The sequence below is a fragment of the Podarcis pityusensis genome (genome assembly GCF_964106645.2).
Source record: "Podarcis pityusensis genome assembly, chromosome: 17".
NCBI lineage: Eukaryota > Metazoa > Chordata > Lepidosauria > Squamata > Lacertidae > Podarcis > Podarcis pityusensis.
In genome coordinates this window covers 38,348,222-38,360,590 of record NC_138042.1, presented here as the reverse complement: position 1 = coordinate 38,360,590, position 12,369 = coordinate 38,348,222, and the positions used below count along the sequence as shown (strand labels likewise).

Below are 12,369 nucleotides of genomic sequence, written 5' to 3'. Positions count from 1 at the left end.
TTACAGACCTCTATTAGGGGAATGGGCTGAGGGAGCAGCCTGCCAATGAGGTCACATTTGCCTTGATAGCATCATAAAGCTGCCAAAAAAGAAGTCACACTTTCCATGGCCTCAAGGGGCCTCACTCACCTTTCATCATCAGTTCTAGGGCATCTTCTTTAAGAGCAGCATCAACAGTTCTGAAGTGGCTGCAGGGCAGAGATGTGAAGTTCAAAGAAGGGAAAAGCAAGAGCCACGTTCAGTTCAGAACTGCATTCAGTGACCCCAGCTCCTAAGACATACTTTTAAAGTACATTATGTAATGCAAGGCCTGGATCTGCTGTTGGGTCAGAGACAGGTTAGGAATGCTATTGGTGTACCACCCACACTACTGCTTTACAGCTTCCCTGACTGAGGTCGTCTCAGGTGTGATGCTGAAGAAACCCAGAACAGGGGTTTTGGATGACTTCACTTAGGATCCAGCTTGGGAGTTCACAGCCTCCAATGGTCTTTCTCAAATGGTCATTGGTCCAAAGCACAGAGCAGAGCACACCTTCCATTTAATCTGTGCACTTTGGGGAGGGTGGCAGTCTGAAAATAGGTGGAGCGGTTATCACCTTGTTGCGATGGGCAGTCCACTTACAGGTGAGGTTTGGATTTACAGTGACAATTCTCCCCTGCAAGGGTGGGGGACTAGTTAGGATAGCCCACCCCTGCAGACTGAAGGTATCTTATTCCTAACTGCTCTAGGTTTCCTCCCCAGTGGATAGAGCAGGTGATCCTACTGAGGCACTAGTCTTATGATGGAATGGTGAGACTTGTAGGGCCATTGACATGATCACTCTTGACAGCCCTCTCCTATGCTGTGCAGTCCACTTTGTTCCTTGGTATACTGAGGAGCTGCATTACCATTAAGAAAAGGGCCCCAGGGACTCTCAACCCCAAAAGGCTGAACTCTTTCAAATAATAGGAATAGTGCTTTTGAGCATGCAAACTCACTGTAGGATACTGTACACGGTATCAAAATGCTGCAGGATAGCAAGAGCTCCTTGTGTACGGAAAACTGTCCGAAATGCTGCAGAGAGAGAGAGAGAGAGAGAGACCACACGTGAGATCCAAATTTTATATACAGTGGTGCCCCGCAAGACGAATGCCTCGCAAGACGAAAAACTCGCTAGACGAAAGGGTTTTGCGTTTTTTGAGTCGTTCCGCAAGACGAATTTCCCTATGGGCTTGCTTCGCAAGACGAAACGTCTTGCGAGTTCTTGCGAGTTTGTTTCCTTTTTCTTAAAGCCGCTAAGCCGTTAATAGCTGCTAAGAGCCGTGCTTCGCAAGACGAAAAAACCGCAAGACGAAGAGACTCGTGGAACGGATTAATTTCGTCTTGCGAGGCACCACTGTAGCTGACTAGGCTATGACTCATTGTGACTTAAATCAGTATACTTCCAATTACTGCCCTTAATGCTGTTCAGCGTCAGAATAATGTTGAAAGTAAACAACGGAGCAAAGCTGGTTCAGCTTTAGCTCTGATAGCTTTAAAAAGGGATTGGACTCATTCACGTAAGACAGATCTATTAACAGCTATTAGCCACAAAAGCATACCCGTCAGGTGTCCCAATTTTCCAGGGACAGCCATCCCAGCTTGATTTGATCCTGGAATGTCCCTATTTCCCCTGCCAGTGCTGCAGCACAGTGATAAGAAACACCATGGTGCATCTGCCGCAAAATAACTGGATGCCTTCACCTGCCACAAAGCATGTCTTTCCCGTATTGGTCTCCACAGCCAGTGCAACTTTCCAATAGCTTGACCTCACCCCCAAAGGCAAACTCCTCCACTGTCTCCCAAGACAGATGGATGTCAGCTGCTGCCACTGAGCTCAGAGAGGATGATGAGCTTTTTTTTGCCAAAGATGCTTTTTTTGTTTCAAGCCCTCCCAATTGTAGACAATGTAAAATGTTTTAAAGAATGGCAAAAAGCTCTTTCTAGATTTATCTGGCAGGGGAGGAAACCCAGAATTAAATACAAATTACTTACGGATTCTAAAGAAAGAGGGGGTTTCTCTCTGCCAGATTTTAAAATCTATTTTGAAGCTGCTGCACTTTGTTGGATTAAAGAATGGATGAAATTAGAAGATACAGATTTACTAGATTTGGAAGGATTTGATAATGTGTTTGGTTGGCATGCATATTTGTGGTATGATAAAGCAAAAGCCCATAAAGCATTTAAAAATCATATAATTAGGAAATCGTTGTATAATGTCTGGATAAAATACAAAGACCTTTTAGAAAGAAAGACGCCCAGATGGCTTTCACCAATGGAGGCAAAGGCCCAGAAAAAAATTAAATATGGATACCAAATGGTTGAGATATTATGACTTATTAATAGAGGAAGAGGAAGGTTATAAATTAAGACCATTTGAGCAAATTAAAGATAAGTTAAATTGGTTACATTACCACCAGATTAACAAATTGTATAAACTGGATAAGAAAAATGGTTTTGCCTTGGAAAAATCCAAGTTGGAGATGGAGTTGTTAGATACTGAAGGTAAAAACTTATCTAAAATGTACAAGCTTTTGCTGGAGTGGCATACGAAAGATGAACAAGTTAAATTGGTGATGATAGATTGGGCAAGAGATTTAGGACATAATATAATGTTTGAGGACTGGGAAAGGTTGTGGAAGAAAGGGGTGAAGTTCACCACATGTACTTTGTTAAAGGAAAATATTATGAAGATGATGTATAGAGGGTATTTGACTCCTGTAAAATTAGCAAAGATGTATCATAAGTGTGATAATACATGTTGGAAATGCAAAGAAAAGGAAGGAACATTCTTTCATATGTGGTGGACCTGCCCCAAGGTGAAAGACTTCTGGGAAAAGATTTATAATGAATTGAAAAAAATGTTGAAATATACATTTACAAAGAAACCAGAGGCCTTTCTTCTTGGAATAATACGTTCGGAATTGCCCAAGAAAGATGTTAATCTATTTTTGTATGCCACAACTGCGGCTCACATTCTGTTAGCTAAAAAGTGGAAAACTCAAGAATTACCAACAGTAGAAGAATGGCAGATGAAGATGATGGATTTTATGGAGCTAGCCGATCTAACTGGAAGAGTCTGCGACCAGAAGGAGGAGGAACACCATGAAGAATGGAAGAAATTTAATGATTATTTAGCTAAATTTGTTAAGCTAAAATAACTGGAAATAGCGTCCAGATACTCAATGGGCTTAGGATTGTACTTATGTTAACTGACAAAATAATATGTTTAATACAAGAAGGAAAAGATTTAAAGATGTTAACATTTAATCTAAAGGGTATTAAAATTGGGATTTGGAAAACCGTTATAAGGATATGCAGTGAAATTCAACTAAGGGGAAACGAGGAAGTCATTTTACAAAGTAAATAACTGTTATTTTCAATAAGGTTAGGATTTATGTTTGTTATGTTTTGTTTGTTTTATGTTTTTGTTTGTCGTTGATATTGTAAAAACTAATAAAATTTTTGCAAAAACAAAACAAAACAAAAAAACCACAGAGGATGATGAGCCAACACTAGTCCAGAGTGGTGGCTGCGAGGGAGCATCCTGTTGCCTCTCCATGGCTGCCACTGATAGTTTCCTCCTCTAGGCAGCTCATAGCGGCTGCTGGAGAGCAGGTGAGGAGAGGCTGCCACTAGCAAGGCCCAGGCCCATGTGATGTGCCAGCTCTGAGGGGCAAGAATAAAAGGGGAGCGGAGCACAAGGAGTCTTGTTTTTTCCCCCCATTATTATTTTTAAAAATGCTTTGTGCGTCCACATCTAACATTGCCCCCTTCTAATTTCTTTATTGGTATGTGTTTTTATTTTTGTAAATCTACTAAAGAATAAAATAGAATCAGGATTAAGGTGTTTTTACAGAACAGTGGATGGTGTGTGTGTGTCCTATTGATTTAGTGGTGGTAGTACTGGCACTTCTCATAGGAAACGCTCTGCGTGGGGGTGGGGAGGCAGACAAAAAAGGTCTTCTTGGTTTCTGAGCTTCCCAGTTAATTTTGCCATTTCAGCACAGTCCATCAACTTAGTTTCCCATTCTTGTCTGGTCGGGGTTGTCTACAATTCTGTGATTCTCTCTCTCTCTTTAATCAATCAGTCATTTATTGTATTTGACTAAAAGGCATTACGAATCCAGTTACAAAAGCACCAAACCCAATAAAAACCATTAAGATCCAGAAACAAGCAACCATTTACAATAAATCAAATTAATGAATCCCCTGCACAATCTATGCTGTCTTTTATGTGACTGGCAAATAATTTTAGTGGCTTTTTCCAAGGCTGTTTTATATGTGGCAAGGGGGTCGCAGTCAGGTAATCAGTGCTTTTTTCCTGGGGGGATGCATAAGTACGCATACCCCTAAACATTTTGTGAATCTTTGTACTTCTGTTCATTTACTGTATTTATTTTTCCCGATTTGAACTATAAAATTGCGATATATATATATATATATATAATTTTTATTTATTTTCCATTTAGTTATATACATTCACATCCTCGATGTCCACTTTACCGTCCTGGCTCTTTAGAGCCTATCAACTTCCTTCCGGCCTCATGGCTTTCAAAATTAACCTTTATATCATTGCATTTTGTACGTTTTCCTATTCTAATTACACTCTAATCACACTCACAATTCTGTGATTCTCGTGCAGTCCGCCTGTTGTATCTGGGAACAGACCTCGACACACACACACACACACACACACACACACCCCACCGCCTCTCAAGCTGCGCGGTTACTCGGGAGTAAGCCCGGCTCAGATGAAGGCGGGAAGGAGCCTTACTCCCGAGTAGGCATGCCCCGTCAGCGCCCGCCTCCTACCCACCTGCCAGCTGCCCCGGGAGCTGTTTCGGGGGCAGCACCTCCTGCACCACGTACTGCGAGGGCCCCGCGCCGCGGAGCAAGTCGGCGGGCGACAAGGGCAGGCTGAACTCCCACGAGGGGGCCGCGGGCGGAGGAGCGTCGGCCATGGCCGCTTCGGAAAAGAATCCCCTCAGGAGGAGAGAGAGACCCGCAGAGAAGACCTCGGAACACGACCGACCGGCCCGCCGGCTGCGCCTCAGTGAATGGGGGGAAAGCGCGGGAAGCACCGAACGAAGCGCCCCCAGCGCGCGCGCGCGCGCACCCGCCGCCCAATAAGAGACGGAGAAGACGAAATGCGCGCCGCCACTTCGAACGCCACCCGCTCGCCCAATCACGACGCTGAGCCCGGCCGCCCCAATCACGTGCAGAGGGCGAGGTCCTCTCTAACGGCCCAAATTTACAATTAGAGCTTAGCAAAAAGTATAGAGATGTGAAAGTACCCGATACTTCCGAGACGGAACTTTTTGGTTGCCTTTGGCGTTAGTTTCTTCAGCGGAGGAGAGTTGTCTTTTCTTTTTAGGACTACTGAAATATAGTCGTTCCTCCGGTTCCCTTATTAAGTGACACAATCAGTGCTTTTTTTCTCGGGGGGGGGGCGCAGGGGGACGCGTACCCCTAAACATTTTGTGAATCTAAGTTTGGCCTCATTGAGGGGCAGTATATTTCAATATCAGTAGGAAAATGAGAGCACCTCTAAACATTTTAAAAGAAAAAAAAGCACTGGACACAATTAAACAGATCACGTTCAAATGAGGAACGAAACCCGCCTTGCTGATCCTACTTTGCCCCACAGAATCGAGGTATGTAACCTATAAAGGTGTCATTCCGCGCTTATCGTCAACTGGCTAAATTAGTGGCAGCAAAATACGGGAAATCTCTGGGGAGCAAACCTTTTCGAAGCTGGATCTCGCAAATACGGGCATCGTTCCTATATGGACCCCCAATACTTTCTGTACACGTAGATGTCAACGTTTCCCTTTTTTAAAAGGGAAATTCCCTTATTCCGAATAGGATTCCTCGCAAGAAAAGGGAAAAATTGACAGCTATGTTACAACTTAGACTCTGTAAAATCGACTGGACAGGGTTTCTTTCCTTCCACCATCACTGCATGGAAACATTGCAGAACGACACTTTTATTTGACAGCTTTCATTGGAATATAAGTCACCACAACTCTTTCGTCAATATTTTCTTTCTTCTTTTTGTTAAGGCTCTGCATTCCACTTCGACAATTATTTATTAAGTTTTTTCTGCACTGTATTGCTATTTGCCATTTAAAATCAATGAAATACATTTTTTAAAAAATAAGCTAAACAAGAGCTCATGGATTTTTTAAAAAAGAGTTTTAAAAATATCTTAAAAGTATAATACGGCTCCATGCAAATCAGTAAAGCTCAATGTTTCTGCATAGAACTTAGCCCTGGATCTGATGCATTGCAAATTAAGGACGGGACAGTTACGGGTTCCTGGAGGGTTTTTGGTTCGTAAGAGTCCCAAATAGTCTCATTACCAGCCCACCTTTTAACCTTCTATATCCACAGTGTCAGTTAAAACGCCCCTCCCCGATCGCAGTTGAATTATCATAGCATTTCAATGAATGTTTGTAAGCAACAAGCAATTAAGCACGCAAAATTTGACGCACGTTTGAAAAAAGGATGAGCTCTGATTTTCTCTGCTACCTTTTCCTTCTAGGTAGGGAGATGCTGTAATCCATTCGAAGTCATGATAAAATCCCGAATTTCTTCACTGATTTCTTTAAGCAGCTCAATTAATTTATTTAAAGAGTGCTTTCTTTGGTTTTTTTTAGCCCCTTTTATTCAGCCCTAACCAAGCATTCCAGATTGTCTTAAATTTCCCCCCTCTTTCTAGCTCTATGGTAATTTCATTCACTTCCCATTAAAAAAAGAAAAGAAAATCCTTGACCGGAAGTTGCGAGGAAGCGATGCATTCTGGGAAGGTCCCAAGATGGCAGAACTTGATTCGTGAGGGAAGCGGTTTAGTAACTCGGGATCTCGATGGCGGCGGCGCTGCTCTTGTCAGCCTCGCGGGGCTTGTTGGGCCGCAGTTTCCTCGCTCCCGGAGTAAGCCGGCCATTCAGTACGGGTGAGTCAGCCCGTCTGCGCGGAGGAAAAGTAGCTGGGGCTGGGGGGGGGCCCAGTCGCCTGGCGATGACGTCACCGGAGTCATGTCGCCGTAGTTCCCATTACAGTATTTGAATGCTGAAAGCCGACCTCGGTGTATCGTGTCATCCGGGTTACTCAAACTTGGGTCTCCAGCTGCTGTTGGACTACAGTCTCCAGGGAAGGAAGTCGATGGGCTCTAAGGAGCCAGGGAGGTAAAGTTGATAATAATGATGTGACTGTATATTATTAAATGGAAAACTAACTATCTATACAGTAGTACCTTGGGTTAAGTACTTAATTCGTTCTGGAGGTCCGTACTTAACCTGAAACTGTTCTTAACCTGAAGCACCACTTTAGCTAATGGGGGCCTCCTGCTGCTGCCGCGCCGCCGGAGCACGATTTCTGTTCTCATCTTGAAGCAAAGTTCTTAACCTGAGGTACTATTTCTGGGTTAGCGGAGTCTGTAACCGGAAGCGTATGTAACCTTGAGGTACCACTGTACAGTCATACCTCGGGCTGAATGTGCTTCGGGATGAGCGCGTTCAAGTTGCACTCTGCGGCAACCCGGAAGTAACGGAGCGCATTGCTTCCGGGTTTCGCCGCTTGCGCAGATGCTCAAAATGACGTCACACGCATGCGCAGAAGCGCCGAAATGTGACCCACGCACGCTTAGACGCGCAGACATGGGTTACGTTTGCTTCTAGATACAAACAGGGCTCTGGAACGGATCCCGTTCGCTTCTAGAGGTACCACTGTATCTATACAGTGGTACCTCGGGTTACATACGCTTCAGGTTACATACACTTCAGGTTACAGACTCCGCTAACCCAGAAATGTACCTTGGGTTAAGAACTTTGCTTCAGGATGAAAACAGAAATCGTGCTCCGGCGGCAGCAGCAGGAGGCCCCATTAGCTAAAGTGGTGCTTCAGGTTAAGAACAGTTTCTGGTTAAGTACGGACCTCCAGAACGAATTAAGTACTTAACCTGAGGTACCACTGTATCTATATATATATAAATGGAAAACACACACACATATAAATTAGTTTTCCATTTAATAATATACAATCACATCCTTATTATCAACTTTATCTCTCCTTAGAGCCCCTCGACTTCCTTCCCTCCTGCCTCATGGCTTTCAAAATTAACCTTTATATCACTGCATTTTATACGTTTTCCAGTTCTAATTATGCTCATTACAAAACACCTCAAAAGTTAAATAAATATAAAAAGGGAGAGAATTTCTCATTACAAGTCTTCAGACAACCCTGCTAGTGATGTTACTTGATTACAATAATCTTTCAAATATATAAATTTACTCCAGTCCTTTTGGAATACTTGATGATGCTGGTTTGGGATTTTTCATGTCAGCATCTGGGGACCCAACTTTTGAGTCACGCTAGCTTCTGTGAGCTTGTTCACTCAGATCAGAAACAAATCCTGTTGATTTTAATGCTGCTTGCTTCCTGGTGACTTAATCCCTAGAAACAATTCCTAGGTAGCGTTCATCTCTGCCTGGCGCATGTAGATTTGACTTCAGTGGGGAACACTCCTGAGAGGCGTGGAGTCACCCCTTCTCGTGAGGGGTGCTTGTGGGGTGTCCCTGTTTAATACCAGTGGCGGCTAATCCTTTAAGGGTCATAACTATGTTCTGCTTTGTTTCTGGGCCCAGTTTAAGGTGCCAATTTCCCCTCCTATAAAGTGCCACATGGGTCCTCAGACTTCAGTACCTGAAGGAACACTTTTTTCCGTAAGTCCCATGAGCTTATCAGCAGAAGCCCTTCTCCGAGAACTCTGGCTGCAATATTGTACACCTTCTGAAATTTCTGCTCCTCGGCTGTAACCGTTATGCTGTAACTGTTATGCTGGCCTCGGTCCAGTATACCTGAAGGAGCATCTCCATCCCCGTCATTCAGCCCAGACACTGAGGTCCAGCTCCAAGGGCCTTCTGGCGGTTCCCTCACTGTGAGAAGTGAGGTTACAGGGAACCAGGCAGAGGGACTTACTGATAGTGGCGTCTGCCCCATGGAACGCAATCCCATCAGATGTCAAAGAAATAAGCAACTGTCCTACTTTTAAAAGACATCTGAAGGCAGCCCTGTTTAGGGAAGTTTTTAATGTTTAATGCTGTATTGTGTTTTTAATATTCGATTGGGAGCCGCCCAGAGTGGTTGGGGAAACCCAGCCAGATGGTTGGGGTATAAATAATAAATTATTATTATTTTATTAGCATGGGTAGGCCTTGATCCCAAGTTGCCCACATCTAAATCTGAGTAAGTAGTATTTTTGGACATATGCAATGTGAGAATTTCCAAGGTGAGTACCTAAAGAACAGATCCCAAGGGTGGAGTTTTTACAATGACAGACCTACCATTTCTGGTCACTTTTTCTCTTCCAGGAATCCCTAACCAAATGCGTGTGAAGGAGCCCCCCCGCCCCAAACCAGTCGATCGATGGACAGAGAAACGAGCACTATTTGGGGTCTATGACAATATTGGCATTCTGGGTAAATATTGGGGATGCAGAGTTACTGAACAGATAAATCGGGTAGCGTGCAACTTTATGCCAGCAAACACAGGCTTTCTTTTCCTCTCCTGCCCCCCCCCCCTGCAGCCCTCCACAGTTCCCCAATCTGCTCTGGGGGTCCCTCAACCCATTGCTTTTTGAGGGAGGGGGAAGGGAGCTGACATGAAAGCCTCACTCTCGGGGAGAGATGCTGGCATTTGGTGACAAGCAGTAAGGGAAAGACATGTATATCTGTTAATAGGTATTTGTTAGGAGTGCTTCCCAACCGAAGGAATGCACATGGCAGATGGTTAACTCTTTATTGTCAAGGATAATACTTAACACTCCGTCTCTACCACTTTATGTACCTACCCCGTCACAGCCCAAGACTCTGCCTGCATGGCAACTTCCTCTGCTCCTCCCTTTTCAGTCCTCTCCTGGTGGTGGGAGACAGTGGTGCAGGAGAGGGTGGAGAAGCACATGGGCCCTACACTTACCTGACCTGCCTCTTCCTCCTGTTCTTTCAACCCATCCTGTGCTCCATCCTGCAGCTCCGAAGCTTCCCCTGCCTCCGACTCTTGCCCCCTAGCCGATATAGTTCCCCCAAAATCACTGACCCCTCTGCCCTGTGTCAGACTCCAGCTCCTGCCAGTCGCTGACAGCATTTTTATTATTACTTTCGTGCTCAGGAGGTTGGCAGGGCAGCATGGGTGCCTTGGGAGGTGTGTGCAAAAGAGGAAGGGGGACAGTGTCTGGCCTACAGCCCCAAGGCTGACCTCTCTCTTTTTTATGTCTGTTGTCTCTCTTTCTCTCTTTTTAGGGGACTTTAAGGCCCACCCCAGGGACCTGATCATCGGCCCCAAATGGTTACGCGGCTGGCGGGGGAATGAACTTCAGAGATGCATCCGCAAAAAGAAAATGGTGGGTGACCGAATGTTCGTGGATGAGTACCACAACCTGAACAAGAGGATTAGATATTTGTACAGGCGTTATAACCGCACTGGGAAGCATCGCTGAGAGCAGCTCCGCGTTCGCGAGCATCTGTCCCGAAGAACATGGTGCAAAATATTTGCTCACGTTCTTAGGGCTCCAAAGAGAACTATGGATGTGGAAAGCTGTTCTAATGATCTTATTCTTATTATGTTTCCATTGTATGCCACCTCATCTACCAATATATTCCTGTACAATGTACTAATGTCCCATTGTGAGTGTACTGCTGTGACTTTTTTTCAGTCCAAGGGCTACATGTCCTAGTAGAGATATTGGGAAGGGGCATACAAGCTAGTGATGGGTGGCGCCACTTTGTAATGTAGGCTACATTCCAACCATGCAAAAACCAGAGGTTGCTACACACATTTCCCCCCATCCGTCATCCATGCCAAAGCAGTTGAGGAGGGTATGGAGAAGAACCTTATTAGAAACTCAGATATATAAGCTGATTGTCAAATGGCACATTAAACCTAGGTTATGGTCATCACAATGGAATGTTTAGGTGCCATTTCCCCCCCATGAAGAATTATTATTATTATTATTATTATTATTATTATTATTATTATTATTTTATTCCATTAAACAGAAAATCATCTCAAAGCAGTTTACAACACATTAGAACATAAAATAGAACAATCCAGAATAAAACGAATTCAAGCTTCAAGGAAAACAGTTCAGATCCTTCTCTAAGTGACACCTTGCTTTCCTCCTATTTATTTACCTACTTAATTTATATAGCTGCCCCATAGCAGAAGTACTCTAGGAAGCCAATGTGGTGTATAGTATTACCTTGGATCCCAAATGCCTTGGATGTTTTAGCTCCCGAATGCCGCAAACCCAGAAGTGAGTGTTCTGGTTTGCGAACGTTCTTTGGAACCCGAACGTCCAACGGGGCTTTCACAGCTTCCGATTGGCTGCAGGAAGGTTTCCGAACATTTGGCAAGTTGAGCGGACTTCTGGAACGGATTCCATTTGACTTCCAAAGTATGGTATGACTGTAGTGGTTAGTGTGTGAAACTAGCACCTCAAGCCTGGGCAGCGTATATGGAGGTCCTGGGACTTGCTGATGTTGTCCAAAGGAAAGCAGAGGAATACCTTTGGCTGCAGGACTTGCTGGAAGTAGGTGTACAAGGCGCCATCCAACTGCCTTAGGGACTCCACTAAGGATCTGTATAGGGTTTACTCCTTAGCCCTCTCTTTTCTAGAAGATATCCTTCAAGGAAGCTGAGTTTTAGGATCAGAGTTTTCCTTCTGGATGGGCTACTTTCCCAGGTTGACAGGCCTCATCTGCCCCTCACTTCCCACAACAGCATGTGCAGAAACTGCCTTCTTGACCATTGGATCCACTATTGGTCTCGTCCGCTCAATCCGCCAGAGTCTGTTTTCACATGCAGGGGATCTCCATAACTCACTTAGGGTTTGAGACCCATCGGCTACCCTCACCTGGTTTAGCCAGCCAGTCTAAGTCATTCCTGGGATAGATAGATAATTTATTACAGTCGGAGACCAGCTTATAAAACACACTTGGGGGTACAGTCACAGAAGAAAAACAAACAATTAAAACAATGTACAACAATAAATTTAAAAACAATGTACAACAATAAACTACCGCAGGGAGTTGATCCAGAGACACATGGAGCCGAGTTTGGGGATTTTCATAACGAACTAGTTTGAGTTGGGAGATGGTCTGTACCTACAGATCTGTACACAGAATCTGGCGACCATCCAGGTCGTCTTCTGATCTTTGCCTAACAGGAAAAGGTTGAATTTTTGCATTTCCGGGAGGTCAGCGAGCCTCACCAGTAGGGGATCAATGGTCTTACTATGTGCCTCTTCATAAAAGGGACATCTAAAGAACAAGTGTTCTGGGCTTCCTATC

The 12,369-nt window shown here is 44.4% G+C and overlaps 2 protein-coding genes across 3 annotated transcripts in view; one reads left to right on the top strand and one right to left on the bottom strand.

Annotated features, from left to right (window-relative positions):
- The window catches only part of NCAPD2 (non-SMC condensin I complex subunit D2), a 30,981-nt gene extending 24,066 nt beyond the window's left edge, over positions 1-6,915 (bottom strand). Inside the window, exons 1-3 of one of the 2 annotated variants that reach the window (XM_080986669.1) lie at positions 6,798-6,915; positions 979-1,054; positions 130-188 (exon numbers count right to left, since the gene is read on the bottom strand). In XM_080986669.1, the coding sequence (XP_080842795.1) occupies positions 130-188; positions 979-1,054; positions 6,798-6,822 (160 nt within the window). In that variant the 5' untranslated portion in view covers positions 6,823-6,915. Of the gene's footprint in view, positions 1-129; positions 189-978; positions 1,055-4,838; positions 5,079-6,797 lie in introns of those variants that run through there. The other variant, XM_080986668.1, reaches the window with a different exon arrangement.
- On the top strand, positions 6,806-10,691 carry MRPL51 (mitochondrial ribosomal protein L51). The gene is made up of 3 exons (XM_080987048.1): positions 6,806-6,977; positions 9,394-9,501; positions 10,321-10,691. The coding sequence occupies exons 1-3, from the start codon at positions 6,890-6,892 to the stop codon at positions 10,515-10,517; spliced, it is 393 nt and encodes a 130-aa protein (XP_080843174.1). The 5' UTR covers positions 6,806-6,889; the 3' UTR covers positions 10,518-10,691.
- The last annotated feature ends 1,678 nt before the right edge of the window (positions 10,692-12,369 follow it).

Excerpts from the sequence above, each read along its gene's own strand:
- MRPL51 (XM_080987048.1), top strand. The coding sequence starts at position 6,890 with ATGGCGGCGGCGCTGCTCTTGTCAGCCTCGCGGGGCTTGTTGGGCCGC. Across the intron at positions 6,978-9,393 it reads AAGCCGGCCATTCAGTACGG|GAATCCCTAACCAAATGCGT; the intron begins GTGAGTCAGCCC and ends TTTCTCTTCCAG. Across the intron at positions 9,502-10,320 it reads TGACAATATTGGCATTCTGG|GGGACTTTAAGGCCCACCCC; the intron begins GTAAATATTGGG and ends CTCTCTTTTTAG.